This window comes from Petromyzon marinus, chromosome 51 (genome assembly GCF_048934315.1).
Source record: "Petromyzon marinus isolate PM22_M1 ecotype Great Lakes invasive population chromosome 51, UKy_Petmar_22M1.pri1.0, whole genome shotgun sequence".
Taxonomy (NCBI): domain Eukaryota; kingdom Metazoa; phylum Chordata; class Hyperoartia; order Petromyzontiformes; family Petromyzontidae; genus Petromyzon; species Petromyzon marinus.
Genome location: NC_133717.1, coordinates 14,065,262 through 14,085,419, shown reverse-complemented (window position 1 = coordinate 14,085,419; position 20,158 = coordinate 14,065,262). Strand labels below are relative to the sequence as shown.

Sequence of the window (20,158 nt, the reverse complement as noted above, 5' to 3'; positions counted from 1 at the left end):
GCTGGGGCTGCTGCTGCTGCTGCTGGGGCTGCTGCTGCTGCTGCTGGGGCTGCTGCTGCTGCTGCTGGGGCTGCTGCTGCTGCTGGGGCTGCTGCTGCTGCTGCTGGGGCTGCTGCTGCTGCTGGGGCTGCTGCTGCTGCTGGGGCTGCTGCTGCTGCTGCTGGGGCTGCTGCTGGGGCTGCTGCTGCTGCTGCTGGGGCTGCTGCTGCTGCTGCTGGGGCTGCTGCTGCTGCTGCTGGGGCTGCTGCTGCTGCTGGGGCTGCCGCTGCTGCTGGGGCTGCCGCTGCTGCTGGGGCTGCTGCTGCTGCTGCTGGGGCTGCTGCTGCTGCTGGGGCTGCTGCTGCTGCTGCTGGGGCTGCTGCTGGGGCTGCCGCTGCTGCTGCTGGGGCTGCCGCTGCTGCTGGGGCTGCCGCTGCTGCTGCTGGGGCTGCCGCTGCTGCTGCTGGGGCTGCTGCTGCTGCTGGGGCTGCCGCTGCTGCTGCCGGGGCTGCCGCTGCCGGGGCTGCCGCTGCCGAGGCTGCCGCTGCTGCTGCTGGGGCTGCTGCTGCTTCTGGAGTCAGCGCGATGCACCGCATGCCCTTATACGGAGCTTTGACGTCAGAGACCCATCAGGCATGACCCTTCAATTACACTCAACATTATTTATTTTAACAGGGAAGGCCCCACTGAGCTACATAGCTCGTTTTTTTCAGAAGCGACCTATCACAAATGACAGGCTTATCGCTTGTAAATGTATCGCAGCCAAATACTCTAAACGCGTGGTGATGTTGATGATAAATGTGGAGGGAAAACCCAGAGAAAAATCCACGCCACCACGGGGAGAGAGAGAGACACGCAGACTCCAAATATACAGCGGGCATCATCAGGGTCGGGGTCGAATCCACGACCTCCTGTATACCAGGCGAGGTAGTCAACATCGCGCCACACCGAGGCGCTCCAATAAATTCAATGAACCCCCCACAAGCCACGCGTGCTGCCCCTCGCGAGCCGGAGTGGACCGACTTCTCGTTGCCAGTGAATCAACAGAAGAACGCAGCGTATATTTAGAATCGTCAATAAGAACTGCTGAGGTCCTGCGAATGAAAACAATAGCAATAGTACGTGAAAATTAATTAAGAGACATTTCAACACATTCGTTATTATTAACGCTCCTGTGGTCTGAAAACAGATAAATATATACTCATAATAATGATTTGCGACGTTTCGGGCAATGGCCTTTGTTACACACTGGGCCCGATAAGAATAAAAAGTAAGAACGTAATTTGCTTCTTGTTTTACATTAATATACCTGGCAACCCATGCGGTTTACCCGTAATCTTGAGTTTGCAGGTCCACACGGCGTACAGCCGTCTCATTAACGGCACACAAAACGTGTTGTTTCGCCTGTTTGTGTTTCTCCCTAGTGATGGGACTTTGTAGGATGAACGTTGAGATTTATAAGGGGCACGGGGTGACCAATAAGGGTCTGAATTGGTCTGTAATACGGTACGGCACTGATAAAGGGTTGACAGGTTTGCATCAAAATATTAAATAATTACACATTCATAACACACGATTCGCTTTGTCAATGTGTGCATGGGGCGGGGGGGTTAAACAATGACGTCAAAGCGACGTCAGACACGGCAGTGACGCTTGTGACGTAATACCCCCCGTACCAAGATGGCGGTACAGTTCGCGAGCGCGCGAGGCCAGCGAAAGGAGCGGGGGGCGGCGAGACAGAACCGGAAGCCAAAACCGCCATCTTGAAACGACCAAAGCCAATGGCATTCGCGCACACACGTACGTGACGTCATCAACAACGTCACGCACATTTGACCCCCCCCCTTAGTAAGATGGCGGGCAAAGCGGCGTGGTGGCGGTGATGGTGGTGAGGTTGCTGCTGTTGTAAAAAAAACCTCCTTAGAGCCGCCTGTAGGACGGCGCGTAACGCGGTGACGCCTGTTAGTTGGAGAAAAAGACTGGGGGAGAGAACGAGCGAGAGCGGCTGTGGAGAAATCGCGGCTCGCCTCATCGGGGCTCTCCCTCGGTGTAGTCGGTGCCGCTCGGAGTCGTCGGGGTTAGGGGTAGCTGGCGTTCGTGAGAGTGCCGCGCCCGTCGCTTGCCACTGCGCTCGTTGTAGCTGCGGTCTCTTCGTAGTTGTCGTTGATTGTTTTGTCGTGGCTTGATGCGGCCGTAACACCATGCCTTTGGCGTGCGTCTCAGATCATTGGCCTAAGATGGACGTTCACTCGGACAGTGAGGTGAGTTTTGCCGTTGTTGATGTATCGCCGTTTTGTTTGCTTGCTACCATTGCCGCCGCCTGTCCGTCGTGACTGGTCCACAGGTTCGCTGGAGACAGGTGAGAGGCTATTAATAGCAGCAGTGGGACGGTGCCAGCAGTGCCTTGGCTTAAACATCATCGGCGTGATCTACGTTGGGGTTTGTTGTAAATGCCGTTGATGGTGGTGGTGGTATCGTGCGTGGTAAGCAGCAGCATCACCACCAAATCATCAGATCAGCAGCAGTACCATCAGCATCATCAGAGCTTCATTGCCAGCGAGCGTCATATTCGTCATGTATGTTAAACTTATTTCGCCACATACGTCATCATGAGCATCAATCAATTCAAATTAGTCTAATTGGCGGCATGATAAGAAATATAAAACCAGAAGCAGCAACGTCGGTACTATAGTCAGTTGCATCATCATACCTGTGAATCCCTTATCGTGCCTATCTTATTCCAAACCGTATTGGTTACCCCGTGCCATTATAATATCAACCTTAATCCTGCAAAGTCCCATCACAAGGTAGAAACACATAGACACAAACAAATGTTTGTGCCCGTATCGAAACGGCTGTACGCCGTATGGACCTGCAAACTCAATTTACCTGCACAAGAATACGGGTAAACCGTATGGGTTGACCGGTATGCATCATCAGGACAGTCATCAGTGGCCTACTGTAATTAGTGTAATTTTGCTATCAGCAGTATCATTAGTAGCGTAAATTGGCATCGTCATCATAATCGCCATTAGCAGCAGCAACATAACCACAGTAACAATTGCAATGCATTTATATTATTGAAATTACAATCATGATCACTAAACCGTAATCCACAGCATCACCAGAATTGTAATGATCAGGCATTATTCGTCATCACCATTGTTACCAGAATATCACTCGCAGTATCAAGTTGTTGTTCATCTTCTACGTTCAACATCATCGTGACTGAAGCCATCAGCAGTATAAACAGCATCATCAATAATGTTGTTACTATAAACATCTTTACCATCATCTTCGTTAGCAACATCAGCTCCATCATCATGATTCATCATCATCAGTTGCATAATCATCATTCGTAGTCGCATTCTAAACTTAAACATTATCTCCATCCTGACTAACATCATCATTACCAACAACATTGCATTAATTCTTGAAATGTATCAACATTACCTTCTGGGTAAAGCCCATAACCATAATGATTGTCATCATTAACTGCATTATAACAATAATCAGCTTTGTTAGCAGCAGCTGCGGAATAGTTGCCATCACAAAGGGATTATTATAAACAGCATAAAAAATACTACCATCATCAATATTAGCATCAACTGCATTAACATAATCAAGATAATAATCATCCTCTACATTCATATGATTGCACCACCATCATAATGTCGCCATCATTATAACAATACTCAACATTATTACAATGATCGAGAGCATCACCACCACCATTAATAAACATCATCATATGTTCCATCACAATATTATGAGCATCAGAAGCAGCATTTTGAATATCACTCAGCATCATCTTCAGATGATTGCCAAAGTAATAGTTATAGACCATCATCACCACCAGCATCAGCTTCCCTTTTGCTCATGATTGGCGTGCAGTTACCCACACTTTGCCCAACGTGTCACAAATCTGAGCACTTACATTTTACAGGAGCAGTTTTGGAAAAAAAAACTCGTAGATTTCGGCAGTGGGTGGCACATATTGCAAAAGTAGGTGACGAAATTAGAAACGAGAGATTTGGGAATTGAAACTACGGCAACCAGATGTACTGTGATTTACAAAGAAAATCGACTGCAATGGGTATGGGAAGGATATCGAGCGATGACGTCGGATGACAGATGGGCGACGTTAGGGATGCGGTGGAGGCTGACGGGAGTAAAGCGGAAAGGATGAAGGTGGGGAATGGGACGACAGGAAGAGATGCGATAAGTGCTGGACAGAGGCAGCAGGAGATTGTGAAGAGTAGAAGGGATACACCGAGTCTTGGGGCTCGTTTATGGGAGGGTCCTGCATTGGGATTTAATTTTAAGATGTTTTTAGCCGATTGATGAGTGCGTGTGTATGTACACAAGTGGCCAGGAAATTGAAGCGCCAGGAGAAAACCCACGAGCGCGAGGGGGCAACACTCTATCCCCATACAGAAGGGAACAGTTGACGATTAGTCAACTTGCAGTACTTCCCTTTCCTGGTGAGCCAGGGTATGGCACTTCAACGCCCACGTGGAAGGGAGTTTCGCAACATCAGTGCGGTGATCCACCAACCCTTGCTGCAGCCACCACAGTGCTGGATCATGGGCCACTTGCATAGCCACCACTGCTCGCTCGACAACGACAAGTTTGTGCATGGTGGCGGTCGCTCATCCGAGCACTATCCAGGCCCGAGATCGATCGAGATCAGACGCATTCCATGTGATGTGGTCATAGGCAAGAGGTTTACAATGGCTGTGCATCAGAGAATAAGCCATAATATCCATTCACGACCTGTATTCAAGCTCTGTCGCTCACTTTCTCATCCCCACAGGGCATTCCATGGGTAGCTCGTTGCTCATTGAACCCATAAAGTAGGTTTGAATATTTTTTTTACCTCAACAAAACAGAAAAAACAGTTCACATTTTAATCAGCGACATCAGTCACAGGCTTGGCTTAGGTTTCATTTTCCACTGCTTGGCATTTTCTAGCTAAATAATTAACCGGAATTGTACCTCTCTAGCCAGTCGTTTGTATAGAGTACTGTATGCTGATTTACGATTTTTTTTACTCAGTAGAACACTGGTCTTATAAGCTTGTGAATTTAAACAGTCATCATCATAAATAATGGGAGGGAGTTTCTCAACTAATGGCTATCATCTCTACATTCACAGTCACTACTTTAATTATTAAGATCACTTTCAATACCACACCATAACCACTACCACCAAACCATTACCAGACCCAACAAACTACTTTCACCATCACCACCACAACCATCACAATCGCTACATCGGCAACCACTGCCACCATTGCTACCACCATCGCCAACACCAAATCATCGTCACCGCCAAAATTGTCATCACTGTCACCTCCAAAATCACCACTACAACAAACCATCACCATTATAACCACTGTTATCACCCGCACAAACACAACCCGTAACCTCCTTTTAGCATGGTTGGCTTACTTACGGTACTAAAGAAGTTCAACATATATGTTATCACCACAACCACCATCATCAATCTTTATGATCAGTCATTGTCCGCATCATCAGCACCACCACCACTATTGTGACCTGGCGATGCTGCACAGGTTGATGATGCGATATCAGCAGCGGCTGCCGTGTTGCGCCTGAGTAATGAGACTGGTCCCTCGCCACATGATGTGCAATTTACGCCACCGCCTGAGAATCAAAAACTCAAATGAATGATGCTTCTGTTTCACGTCACACCACCTTGCGTGGCTTATTGCATTTTTTTGTTCTGAGTAATGTTCCCAGTTTACAACACCCGATCGCAATACACAAGTCGAATGTTGCCCCGTGTAATAGTCATTGTAAAAGTAATGTCCTTCATTAACCCAGGAACATGTCACTGAGTGTCAAGGATTTTTTCAGGAGGGTCCGGCTAGATTAACACCTGGGCTTTCACGACCTATATTCATAATATAGGTGTTTTGGGGTTAGATCGCCTAAATATCAATGTCGTTAAACCCGCCACCACCGGGCAGCCAATCATTAAGGTTTGTCATGTTAACAAAACACTCCAATTCTTGACTCGTACAGCACATCTGTACTAATTGGCTATGTCAGGTGGTGGCGAGTTTAACGACCCATTTATATTTATGCAATCTAACCCAAAAAGCCTCTATTAGGGTCCGGCTACTTTGTGGTTTTTTGGCCAGCTCCACGAATGAATATTTGGTGTCATGTGGGAGGAAATCAGAGTACCCAGCAAAGACCCACAGATACTAGAGGGTAGCATTCAAAGCTCCGTGTGGATGGGTTCATTGTTGCACTGCCATAACGTCGCCACCTTGCAGCATAACTCCATTTTTTCCCAAGCAGTCTCCCTTCCAAATACTAACCAAGATCTGATGAGGTTGAGATCATTCAAGGTGATTTCGTCATATACAAATAATTTTTCAACACAATTGTATCGCCCTATCTTGACAAGTACCTTGTTTTATATGCAGTACCTTTTAGCTAATGGCATTGGTTCGTGCTCTTGGGATACGGCTTAGCCCTTTGTTGGGGGAGGGGATAAAATTCGTACCATTTTGTGGGAATGTGTTTTAGAGAGTGACTGATCACTGGCCTATGAATGTGGAGTTTGGTGAAGGTGAGCGTGGGGGGGTGCAAGACCAGTCCGGCTATATTAACTCGCCACTGATGTTGGCCACGTTTGTGAATTGAACTTGAATCGTCCAGTTCACAGCATAGCACGCTAACCGCAGCACCACCACTCCATCCCCCCTTTTTGACATTACAGTATTATACGAGTAATAACTTGTGTTTCGCAAGGTCAAACTGCTGGCTCGAGTGAGCAAAAAGGAAACCTCTGATCCAGCTAGCGAGAAATCCCACGTTCCTGTGGCCACGGTCATAAAATATAGGCTGACCCACTGTGTGGTTCACTGGCAGGTGCCGCTTAGCGACGAGCAGAGAGCATGTTGTGTGTTTCTCTACGTTTTCGTGTTTCCGGGAAATATGAATCATAGCCATCATCGCCATCGTAGCCTCCGTGAGTTGAGGGGCCGTGTGAATTAAATCGGAAGATTAGAGCTGAGCACGGAATGTGGGAGGCGCGAGTTGTTGCGGAGAGCTGAAGTCTGCGTGAGTCACGCAGACAAGCGGCGCGTGCACCCCGGCTCGCGTGTGAATGCAGCCACGGATAGCTCCACGGAGCGCGCATATTGTAATGGTAGGGTCAGAAGTCTGTATCTCAACTCAATCCACCGTCGTCTTCATCATTATCGTCACCGCAATCACCCAAAACTAGAATTGCTTTCACAAACACGACCACCGGTCGCAACACCGCCACGACTCCTACAAACTTCCTATCATCATTTGTCAATCTCGCTCTTTGGCCGACGAAATGGGTACCGTTTCGTTTGATGTCATCAATTTCCGTGTTTCTATGTAGAGACTGGACCCCGTCCTGTTACTCCACTGCTGGATGAGAGATTCCCCATGCCGTGTGGGTCACGGGTGATTTCGTTCACCGGGATGGTCAGTGTGGTTTAGTGAAGGCGACAAGCATAGATGTACAGTACAGCAGATTTTATCGCTCTGCCGCCTGCTGCCAACAGCATAGTTGTTGGCAACAGGTGCGGCCTTTGGTAGCACCTGTATTGTGCATGGCTTTTTATTTCGGAGCGCCACATGTTTAGCTTCCAAGGGGCGCATTGTGGGTGATTTCACGTGGGCTTTCACGACCAATATTAGGATTAATAATTGTGTTTACTTTGGGAGTTATAATGTCAATCGTTTAACTACACCCCCCCACCACCCAGCGACGGAGCCAGTCAATTGAAGTTGACACGGCACCGGAAAATGTGCCAATTTATTTGGGTTTTTAGCAAACTGGAGTGTTGAAAAACAAGCGAACATTGACAAAATAAATCACATTATGCCTACGTGATCTAACCGGAAAGAAACACTTATGAATCACAGTCTGGCTGATTTGGGCAAAAGGAATAATTATGAGCACTATTAATAATTCAGCAATAGCTACCACCCTCTCTTCATACATACGGCAGCTTGTTTGTTTGTAATTCGACAGCACGGCGACTGGTTTAATGTGTAAACTATTCAAAGTACAAAGGGCAGGTGAATGCACTGTAAGGATTAACCCCGTACATAATAATATATAGAAATAAATTGCGCCAGACCACTTATACATTTTTACTTATCAGCAACGTTGTGCAATCTGCAGTTGCCTCTGTGTGTACGAGTTGCCTTATTGTGTAAGAGTTTCCTCGGTATGTAAGAGTTGCCTCGGTGTGTAAGAGTTGCCTCGGTGTGTACGAGTTTGCCTCGGTGTGTACGAGTTTGCCTCGGTGTGTAAGAGTTGCCTCATTGTGTACGAGTTTCCTCATTGTGTAACAGTTGCCTCGGTGTGTAAGAGTTGCCCCCGTGTGTACGAGTTGCCTCCGTGTGTACGAGTTGCCTCATTGTGTAACAGTTCCCTCGGTGTGTACGAGTTACCTCCGTATGTACAAGTTGCCTCGGTATGTAAGAGTTGTGTCGGTGTGTTTGGGTTGCCTTTGTGTGTACGGGTTGCCTCTGTGTAAGGGTTGCCTCCGTGTGTATGAGTTGCCCCAGTATGTACGAGTTTGCATGGCGCACATGTTAAGTACAATGAATATGTTTCCATGTGGTTTGAATGTGTGTGGATATTTATCAATCTATTGCTAGAGAAAGGACTTATGCAATATTGGTGAAGCAGCTTGTTTCACCATAGTTCACCACCCCAGTCGGTGCAGGTTAAGTTTTTCAACCTATTTGGTTTAACCAAGTGAGAATTCAAATGACCAGATTAAGACTCGTTTGCAAGAGAGACCTGGGGCACAAGTCTGTCGTTATAGAGCAGTGATTTCTGTGTATACATCCCAACTAAATTACGTGCGAATAATTTTCCAATTTGTCTAAGTTGGACCCTGACTGCGTGAAGCATTGATAGATGTTGGAGCATAGCACAGCACAACAATTATTTTGAGTACCGCAATGCAGCCTACAACACCTGGTATGCGTGGCGGTTGCTCATACAAGCACCATCCAGGCTCAATCATACTTAGCTTCTGAAATATGATGAGCTTGACCACATTCTTTTCGGTCATTTGGTCATAGCCTAATTTGTTAAACTAAACATTTTGATCACTTACTGCGTGGATTGGCGCCGTTGTGCTCTGTAGCTCTGTGATTTTCTCCGAGCACGCCTCTCCAGCATGACCAGAGCTTCTTCGGGCAACCGAATTCGAAATGCAATGTCAATTCCGATCACCGAAAAAAAGCCTCCCCCTAAGCTCGAAACGTCTTGACAACGTGCCGAACCTCACACGTTTCACCGCCCCCCCCGTAAACGTATCAAGGGAGCCTGCGCTCTTTTTGTGTCGTGACTAAAAACCCGGATTGCAACCCAGGTCGCTTCGGCATTGTCGTCAGACACAGTCGTTGCGAACTTTCCAAGACCACCCCCCACCTCCCAGCCAAGTCTGAAGAAAAGACTAAATCGCTGCAGCGTACCGTGACCTGCGTGATACACAATCGGCAGTTTGCTCGCACCCGTGGTAAAATGTGCTGGCAGTTGACAGTCCTGTAAAAAATATATACCCACTCTAAAACATACAGTAGGTACGTTTATATTTGTATGTTGACGTGCGTCTGCAGTGTGTGTCTTTGTACGTGAGTGTGCGTGTGTGTCTGTAGTGTGTGTTTGTAGTGTGTGTGTGTATCTGTAGTGTGCACATTGCGGTCCTGCATGGATTCCATATTCTGTCTGCTGCAGCAGAGGTTTCAGGGATTTCAAAGGGACCTACATCTCTGCTTTATTGACCTGGTCAAGGCCTATAATACCATCAGGAGGCCAGGGCTCTGGGTTGTTCTTCATACGTTTCGGGGTCCCTGACTCTATGCTCACAATCATGATGGGTGGTTAGGCCCGGGTAAAGTTGTATGACTGGGAGTCAGAGCCATTCCTTGTTCATGTTGGGGTGCGACAGGGATGGCAGAATCTATATTTATCGTGGATAAATCCGATGAGCTATGAAGCTCTTTTTCACAGATGCCCAGTAGGGCGGGTCAGAAAATTACAACAAAACCACAAAGTATAGGAAAGGTAAGGAAATAACTATAAATAAATATAAACTCAGCTTTATTTTACTAGGTAAAGCTCACTGAGCTATTAGTTATTTTTCAGAAGTGACCTGGTCACAAATGATATAGCAGCCAAATAATATCTGGCCCCCCACATTATTTTACGTAATTTTTGACCACATTTTTCGAGAAGCCTTCCATGGCTATACCAGTGGAATCACTATCTGGTACAGATACAATGGGTAGCTGATTGACGCCCGGGTGTGGTCAAGGGATGGCTCCCTACTGGTCCAGCAATGCTATGTATGCTGATGATCTGGCGGTTGTTGCTCACTCTAAGGAGTTGGAAGCTCTGCTGCTGAAGCTGGAGCGTGCCACTAAGAGGTGGTTAGGGCCTTACAATCAGCCTCACCAAAACTAAGCACCTGCCTGGGTATTTTGTATCATCCAATACCAGGCTGAATTGCGTGAGGAGCTCACAATCCTTGAAAGTTTGCGTTGGCTGGGTCTTGTAGCCTGCTTGGCCAGCCACTGCATGCCCAAGCGGCCAACGTTTCGCTAAACGGGCGTGGCACGGGCTGGAGAAGAGATGGACTAATGTGGTATATGAGAATGTGGAAGCTGAGTGGACTTCCCGAAGACCTGTACCAGTGGTGTCAAGATCGGCCTCTGGAGGCTCGCGAAGGACGCGTTACTGGGCAGTTGGAGGCAGGGCACCCTTCCACAATAGTGGATGGCAGAGGAGCGACGCTCACAATAACGAGCGGAGCGCGGGCCGCTTAAATACAGCAAGTTGGCACAGCAGGGTGCACAGGTTTTGCATCTGTCAGTCATCTCAGACGGTCAACCGATGGCACTTGGGTCTGCCCCCTAACCTCCTTTGACCGAGCCTTCGATACTTCACTTGGACCTGGCCTGGCGCAAGCGTTGTGGTAACATCGCCACCACTTAGTGGCGAATGGCGGCTGTTGTTGTTGTGTGCACACGTGTATATATGTGTACCGATGGTGCTCTTCACAGTACTTGCCCCAGCAGCTTATGTCGCCTTTGCGGGGGGGGGGGGGGTCTTTGTCTTTGTAGTGTGTGGGATGAGTGGTGGGGCAGTGGTTTGTAGTTTGCACACTGTGCTATGAACCCAGAGACCTCATTTGGTTTCCTGTACATGGCTACGTCGGTGCAGCAAGTGGTAGCAGAACTTGGTTCTGGGCCTCCCCTAGGTGGACTCATTCTTAAATGGGTATCTGATACAGCACTGGGGACACAGTGGCGGCCAACTCAGCATGGTACTGAGTACGCCGGTCACTCTTGCACCGTGCTTGCCTACATACGTGGGCGCTGAATTGAATTTGCTCAAATAGCCTTTTGTAGGATATGACGGGGATCTGTGTACGCATTTGTGTGGGAGTGTGTGGGAGTTGTGGTGACGTGTGGCGGTTTGCTGCTGACTCCGTGCTATGGGCCCAGCCACCTCAGCTAGTTTTCTGCCTCTGGTATATCGTAGCTCCCCTAGGTGGACTCAGCCGTGAACGGGTACCTCGTGCCGTGTGTGAACATCACCGTTGGGAAGATAAAGGTGGCCAGGCGTGGTTGCTGATATGTAAAATTTAGAGCTGGAATTTGTAGCCACATAAAGTACACAACTTCGTTTCGTCTGATTGGTTTTACGTTGATAACCATTGACTCATTGGTGTTGAGAGCCCGTTCTAATCACCATCAACTCAACTATTTGGTGACGCCGCATTGCCAGTGGTGGACAATTAATTTGGCCCTTAGCGTCACCGTTTATATATTTTCAATTTTAAGACGACAGTGTTTTTGACTAATGTGTAGAGGTTTCTTGTTCTAATCATGGGCGCCTTGGCCTGGATTTTACCTCAGGAACTCAACGGTTACCGGCTCATCGCTTCGACTTCTTGAGCCACCAGGCCCACCTCAGTCACTTTGCCGTTTAAAAAATAAACTTTTTTTGACATTGTATGGTCTCAGCCAGCAGCACTGGTTGGTGGGAGGGGGGAGAGACGAAGACGGCCAGGCAAGTCTGTTGTCGACCACACCAGCCTATGTTACTTGGGCCTCAAAGGGCGTCCCGCTTAACAGTGCACATTGCACGATGTAGCGTGTAAAGCGATATATAGCTTTGTGTTTTAGCGTGGCGAGAGAGAGTGTGTGTGTGTGTGCCCACTGTCCCGTCTCCAGTCGCGCTGTACACGTCAAACAACCGGTTCACCTGCATTTCCCTTTTTAAAATTTAATTATTAATTTCACAACACTCTCACTCAGGCTCAGACTTTTTTTGTTTTGATGGGCAACATCCGGTGTGAATATTGTGCCTGACATCACGTTGGTGTTTCGGCGAGCGGGCGGCTCGGTGGTGTAAGCACACTGCGCTTTGACCCCAGCGACCCGAGTTGGATTCCCGCTCACGGCGAACATCGGTGATGAATATCATCAGCACCACCACTACCGCCACCATCATCATCATCAACGATTCTTGCTGGCGACAAATAAAAGTGGTGAATAATCTTAACTGGTCCTAGTCCTTCCCTCGATCGACTCGGCCTTAAATTACAACCTGGTGCGGTGTGTAAATATCAGCACTAGGGAGACAAAGGTGGCCGGGCGTGGTGTTGGCCATCCACCCCTTCGTGTGCAATGTCGGCCTGGATAGGTGCTCACTAACAGCACTTGTTCCATCAGCCTGTTAAAGGCTCTACAGGGGACTTGTAACTTTGTTTTGTATATTTGTGCCTGAATTGCTTATTTTGCACATTTTCCATGCTGCGAGTTGCATATTTAATGTTTAAAACAATTCCATATGTATTTTAGGGAGATAATTGAACAGCTGTCTTGACCTGTTTGATGATGTCTCATTCATCAACAGCCTCATCGCCATCTCAAATTCATTATCGTAATCACCATTATCGTCGGAATCAAGACTCATCATCAGCAGCAGTAAGTTCCATCATCATCTTAATAAACATGATCAGCTTCATCATCTGCATCACTACTTATCATGATCACCATCATTATCTTGACATCATTATCATCGCCTTTATCATCTTAATACTCATCATCGGCATCATCATGAGAATCTCCACACAACAGTATCACCATTGTTAGTATCTAGAGGATCATTATCATCATTCGAATTAACACATTATCAGGAGCTGCACCATCATGATCATTCCCCCAGGCCTTTGTAGTTCAGGGGTCAATAAAATACGTACCAGTTTGTAGGAAGTTAAGCATGGTTGTAGTTAGGATAGACTGCGTCCACCACCATGGGAATGTGGAATTTCCACCAAGAGAGATTAGCATCAGCCCATTGCCTTTTGAGCTGGGATTGTGCTTTGACTTTAGTAGAAAGCAGTGAAAGTGGAAACGAACCGTGGGGAGTTAAAATATCTATGCCATATCGCTTTTTGAGTCTTCAGGGTTACGCAGGTTTGGGTCGGTCTCACGCTTTTGATGTATGCGGGCCGTGCGTTTAAATTGTGTGATTGATTTTGAGATTGATTTTTTTCTGCAGGGACCATATTGATTATAAATCCATTAGGGTTTTCCCTCGCTCTATAACTTACCTGGAAAGTGTGATTCAAAGCCCGTTAATTAAACGAAGTACAGCATCAAGATTACATTTACAAAGATCTAATGGAACATCTTGGCCGGTTAGAAACATTTAGGCTAGCCTGCCTACGATCCATCCTGGGTTTAACCAGCCTGGATTGTGTGAGGAGCTCACAAATCCTTGAAAGATCTGGGCAAGGTCCCATCGGTGAACTCCTCCGGCAAGCAAGGCTGCGTTGGCTGGGTCATGTAGCCCGCATGCCCAGCCACCACATGCCGAAACAGCTTTTGTTCGGCTGGATCGAGGGGGCTAAATGGGCGCGGCACGGGCTATAGAAGAGATGGAGTGATGTGGTACAGGAGGACATGGAGCTGAGTGGACTTGCCGATGACTGGTACCAGCGGTGTCAAGATCGGCCTCTGGAGGAGGCTCGTGAAGGACGCTACCGGGCAGTTGGAGGTAGTCGCCCTCCAACGACAACGGAGGGCGGAGGAGCGACGCTCACAACAACGAGCGGAGCACCGGGTGGCTAAAGCACAGCAGGTTGGCACAGTAGGGGGCACAGGTGGTGCATCAGCCAGTCATCTTAGTCGACCCGTGGCACCTAGGTCTGCCCCGTTACCTCCTGTCAGCGGGCGTTCGACACTTCACGTGGCCTCAAGGTGCACATGGCCTGGCACAAGCGTCGTGGTGACCTCACCGCCACTTAGTGGCGAATGGCGGTTGTTGTTGTATAGGGAGCTGTGGCGTAGCAGTTAGCCCACCGCGCTACTAATCTGGTTACCTGGGTTCGTAGCACGGCGTGACCAGGTTCATACCAACCTGGTGGCACCGTACGAACCCGGTAACCCGGGTTCGATTCCCACTCACGACCAGTAACAGTGACGATCTGAACCTGTCCTGGGCCTCCCCTTGGTTGACTCAGCCTCAAATGAGTACCTGATGCGGTGTATAAAAAAAATCACCACTGGGGAGACGAAAGGCGGTCGGATGTGGTGCTGGCCACCTACCCCTCGTGTGCTGTGCCGGTCTTCATAGGTGCTCGCTGACAGCACTTCCCCCAACATTCTGTTAAGGCTATACGGGGGATCTTTGTCTGGCGTATGCGTACATGTGTGGCGTGTGTGTATACACGTGTGGCTGCCAGGCATGGTGATGGCCACCCCACCCCGTCATATGCCGTGCCAGCCCTCATAGGGACTTCTCGCCAACAGCGCTTGCCCGAAAAGTCCATTAAGGCTCTGCGGGGGATCTTTATCATTGGGTTTAATGTCGGCACGCTGGACTTTCGATCCAGAGGCTCTCCGGTTCAATTCCATCTCTTAGTGCGCGTTTCCTTAATCTTTCCCTCCCCTGCCCCTGTCCATTCAGCATCGGTGTAAATGGTTTACACCAAAGTTGGTCGATCAAATACGCTCTCGAGGGCTCCCTCTCGTGGCGCCCCTTCTGCTATCGGTGGTTGGAGCAAGAAAATGGACTACACCTTTACATTTTCCAAGTGTTTGTCATGTGCATTTGTCACTCTGCTGCTGAAAGACGGCTTCCCCCGTGCCGTGCTCGTGAACTATCCAATGTACGCTACAGTTATTCAAACAGAATCGTTTAAAATTATATATATTTTTTCCCCTGACAATTATAACCCAGCTCTGCTCTCAGTCTCACATTTTGTGAGATGTTGAAATCTCCTTCCGGAGTATTGAGTGGCAGCCTGGCCTAGCGGTAGCGCGCTCACCTCTTGGCGCAGAGGTTTGAGGTTCGAATCCCTGGTTATTCCCTGCAGGTTTATTCACCATAAGATGCCACGCGCCCGTTGCTTTGCAGTGAACGTTGAAGGTCCCCTGACATCATTCAAATGGAGACAAAGCCACTGCGTGGTGGCGTCGCACGGTCCACACGTGTCAAGTTCGGAAAATCGCAGGGCAGACGACTCGGGATTTACACGTTTAAATGTCGCTCCCCACTGTGAAGCCACTGTAGGCTGTGCCTGCGAACACAACAGCGCCTTCCTTGGCGATAGCCCTGCGCCATAAGAACAGCACAAAAAACAAATGTGCTCTATAAATCATTCTTATCGCGTCGGGGAAACAGCTCGCGGGAGATGACATCACAGAACTACTTCTGTAGGCCTTTCACAAGCCACTCATCCTCACTTTAATGTCCTCTGCCAAGAGTGTTTATCGTATGTCAGTCATCCTGACATTTTTATATTTTTACATTCAAGGCCCATATGAGCTGAACTAAGTGGAAATTATATTTAAAGTCGTGAGTTTTTTTGTCCAGGTGTTGGCGATTGCTGCCGAGACCACTCGAGAGAGAGAACAAACTTTTTCCAGGGGAGATGAAACGGACTTTTTAATCCGTGATTCCAGCGTTGCCAGTTCTGTCTGTGACACGGCCATCATGAACCCACCCCCCCTTCCCCAGAGCCTTCTGGTAGCCCCGCACACCAATATTTCAAAAGCTGTGCCACGCTAATTTCAGGGATTTCCTCTGCTAGCTTGGGGTCACTGGTGGAGAAGGACACCTGGCCACCATGCTCGTTTTAGCAGGAAGCATATATTTTTTATTTGAGATGAAATCGGTCGTTAAATCGTTTTAAATAAAAAATTGCATATTTTTTACCAAACATACGTTGCCAATTTATTATGCGTGAGGGCAGCGGTTTTGCATAGGTTCACACTGTGAATAATAATCCCGGCTATCTGTTGGCATTCACGGCCAACGTCAGTGGCAAATAATGAGGTGGGGAGCGGTAGTGCATGACAAGCCAGCAGTGGAACAACACAACATTAAGCATTACAATGCAACTCCGTTGCTGCTGCTGTATGGGTATACTGTATATGTGCGAGTATGGGTGAGTATATGTTAGTAGGGTGGTGATGGTTCCCATGCTGCGCTGCGAACCCGGCGATCCAAGTTCGATTCCCCGCTCACGGCCAACATCGGAGACGAATGTCTGAACCGATCCTAGGCCGCCTCAAGCTCGACTTGGCCTTAAATGAACACTTGGGTGCGGTGTTTAAACATCGCCAATGGGGAGACAAAGGTGGCCAGACGTGGTTCTAGCCATGCCTCCCTCACGTGTACTCGCAGCCGGCCACGGCGGTGATATCTGAACCAATCCTGCGCAGCGGCTTCACCAGCCCACTCTGGCAAAGCACGGCCACGTAACCCCCACGGCCCACGAGGTGTGGGCAGGCCTTCATCCAACAGGGGGTTGACAAAGGGGCTGTGCATCGACATGTACAGTTGCAACACGGGCTTGTAGGCAGGAGTCGGGAGATTGCCGTTTTGCATTAACGCAAAGTGGATTTATGTCCCAAGCTGCTCTGCCGGGAATTGCTATTTTGCTCATAACGAAAGAATATAACCCGATAGTTTTTTTTATTTACGCTGTCTTCCGCTCACCAAAGATTGTGGCTTCCCTGTGTGTGCTTGCTGTCTAGAATGGAAACGTGGTTTCTGACGACCCAATGGGAGATGATATGCAGCTTAATCAGGTGAGTGTGTGTTTTTTTACTCCATGTATTTGCATTGCTCTCATGGCTCCTCGTCTTGACAGGTCTCGGAAGCTAAGCTGGATAGAGCTTGGATAGTACCTGGTTGGAACACTGCCTGGGAATACCAGGTGTTGTAGGTTTGGTTTTCAAAGGTTTCCAAAAGATGGCAGAACAGCAATAGATGATTTGAGAAGATTATATTATTTATATCCTGTCCATAATCTTTTTTTCCCTGGGTAGATACTATAAACACTGTTTTGGGGGGAGGATCAGCTGTGGTGGTGTTGTGAATGGATTTGCCCCTGTCATACGAATGTGGAATTGCCACCACTGGCACACACTTTGTTGTACGTTTACCCAGGAAGGTCTCGCCGTGTCTCAGGGCTCTGTTGTCAGGAGGGTCCTGCACGAGGAGGCTTGGGCCAAGTTCCTTTTTCTCGGAGCACTTTGCATAACGGAGGAAACTGGAGAGCCCACAAAACCCACGAGGATAATGGAAAAAAAATCTCAAAACACTTCCACTTCCAAGCAGCTATTTGCTCAACTTAGTTTTGTTTAAAGTTAAAGCAGTGTTTAGCATTTGGGATGAAAGCAGAGGTGCCCACAGACGACCCGCACATATGAAGGGATGAAACTCTTTAAACGTACACGTTCACAACTCGTTGACTGTTCTGCCATCTCTCCTCGCCACTACGAATGGAGTGAGTGAGTAACCTTTGTGGCACACTCACCAGACTGTCGGAGAGCAGCAGAGTTGAGTCTGCGAGCCTCGTTAGCGTGCCGCGCCACGAACCCGGCGATCTAAGCATGGTTCCCACTCGCGGCCAACACCAGTGACAATTCTCTGAACCAGTCCTCGGCCTTGGCGTAAATCGAAACACCCTCAAATTTAGTATATGGTGCTGGGTCTAAACAATCAGCAGTGGGGAGACAAAGGTAGTAGCCAGGCATGGTGTTGGCCACCCACCCCCTCGTGTGCTGTGCCAGCCTTCATAGGTGCTCGCGAACAGCACTTGCCCCAAACAGCCTGTCAAGGCTACACGGGGATGTCTTTCGCTTTGTGTTCAACAGAAGTACAGCACTTGCCGCTACGGTCCCATAAGGTCTTTAATTCACACAAATGCAAGGGTTTCATTGTGGTAAGTGCCATTATTAAGGCTGGCACAGCAGTTGAGGTCGTGGTGTGGGCAGCCCCACGCTCAGCCACCTTTGTATCTGCATTGCTGATGTTCATAAATTGCAAGTGGCATCTGAACCTGTTCTGGGCCTCCCCTATGTCAGCTCAGCCTTAACACATGGTACATTAACGATATAGGCGCCTGGCAATGGTATTGGCTGCACCACCCCATTGTGTGATGTATCATCCTTAATAGGTGCTTGCTAACAGTTCCTGCCTGAACGGGCGATCTTTGCCTTTTGTGCGTGTGTGTATTTTGTAAAAGCAGCTTGCTGTTGTGTTTTAACTGCCACTTCAAACAGATGCTCTGCCAGTTTCTGTGTTTCCCTGTGACCCAAGACACTGACATTGTGCGAGTTCTTTCGAATGAATCTACGGGGATGCCTGTCACCCTCTGAATATGTTTAGGCTTTGAAACATTAACTCGCGCTTGTTGGCGATCTGATGAAAGATGCACCTGAATATCGTGAATCCCGGACTCCCGAGTATGGACACTTGCTATTAAAAACTTAATATTTGATCTATTTTATTGCAGGTGAGTGTCAGCGTCAGCAATTGAGGCAAGATAGCTTAGTAAATTTATAATGGCCATATCAGAGACATTGGACCGGCACAGCTGAGATTCTGGGTTAAGCCTTGGGACTGTATGTCAGTGGGTTCATAATGACTGTGGCAGACACACTGAGCCAGTGATCGCTGAGATCCTTAGCCTAAGCCATATGGCTGGGTCTCTGTCTCTTTCTTTTAGGAAGTTCATGATAACATGTCAGACATTGGACTGACCCTGTTGAAAAGCTGAGTTCGAGTCCAGGTTTCATCTGCGTGTAATTAAACCAGGTTCTCAAGCGTTGTCAGTGACTTCGATGATCTAAACCTGGTAACCAGTGACTGCAATTATTATCATAATCATCATCAGCCCTATGAGGTGATTAAAAGGGGCACCGCTTTGTTTAAATTAGGCAGTGGTTGTCCTGTGAGTAGACTTGCCCCCACCATAGGAATGTGGAATTTCCACGATGAGCTGAGAATGTCCACCACTGGCTCACGACTGCCAAGCGCAAAGCATGTTTGAGCAGGGAGGTGACACCTTGACTTTCTTGTTTGTCCCATTTTAATAACAAATGGAAATGTCTAAAATACATTAAAAAGTAACACTCGTGCAATTATTCCACAGTGTTTGTTTGTTATTTGTAATTCTCAAAGCCGAAGTTTATCCAAATTCAGTACAATTTGTGCAGGAGTTTTTTAATTATTAGTTATTTATGCAGTCATTGTTGACCGGTGCTTGAGATCATGAACTCAGCCCCATTGAGGGCCCAGCCGTACTCGCACGCAGGCAGTGGCTCGCACCTGGATTGGAACGCGGCATCCCAGCCGTGCCGCCAGCTTCAGCTCTCTGATTTCCGGATCCAGCCGGCCCACCTCTTCCTCCATTTTGTCCAAGGCAAACATTTAGCACTTCATTTGCAGAATTGATAAATAATTGATTATCACATACGCACTTCAACGCGTGTGTTCTGAGCACAAGCATTGATTTTAATCTTTAGATTGTTATATGTCTTAAGAGTCGTTCACGCTTCGAGCTGCTCTGCTTCAGGATATCATATTTCTCCATGCGTGATTGTAAAAGCAGCCTTATCGCTTATGCATAATTCACACGGATAGCACAACTCTATTGAATGTAGCAGCAACTCGCCCGAGGTAATTGCAGTCGTTTTTCACAAGCTGCTTCCTCAAACCGACCGACTTCATTTGAATCAAACATTGGCAAAGGGGGGGCAGCACTTGCCGCTTAGCTTGATGTATGGCTTGGCATTAAACATTAATAATGCCATCGTGGGAGTGATAGATG

At 48.1% G+C, this 20,158-nt stretch overlaps 1 protein-coding gene across 3 annotated transcripts in view; it reads left to right on the top strand.

The window, feature by feature from the left end:
• The first annotated feature begins 1,809 nt into the window (after window positions 1-1,809).
• Window positions 1,810-20,158, top strand: part of LOC116953403 (ribosomal protein S6 kinase alpha-3) — a 70,844-nt gene continuing 52,495 nt past the window's right edge. For 2 of the 3 annotated variants that reach the window (XM_032973577.2, XM_032973576.2), the window contains exons 1-2: window positions 1,810-2,240; window positions 17,076-17,129. In XM_032973577.2, the coding sequence (XP_032829468.1) occupies window positions 2,181-2,240; window positions 17,076-17,129 (114 nt within the window). In that variant the 5' untranslated portion in view covers window positions 1,810-2,180. The remainder of the gene's footprint in view (window positions 2,241-17,075; window positions 17,130-20,158) is intronic. The other variant, XM_076075003.1, reaches the window with a different exon arrangement.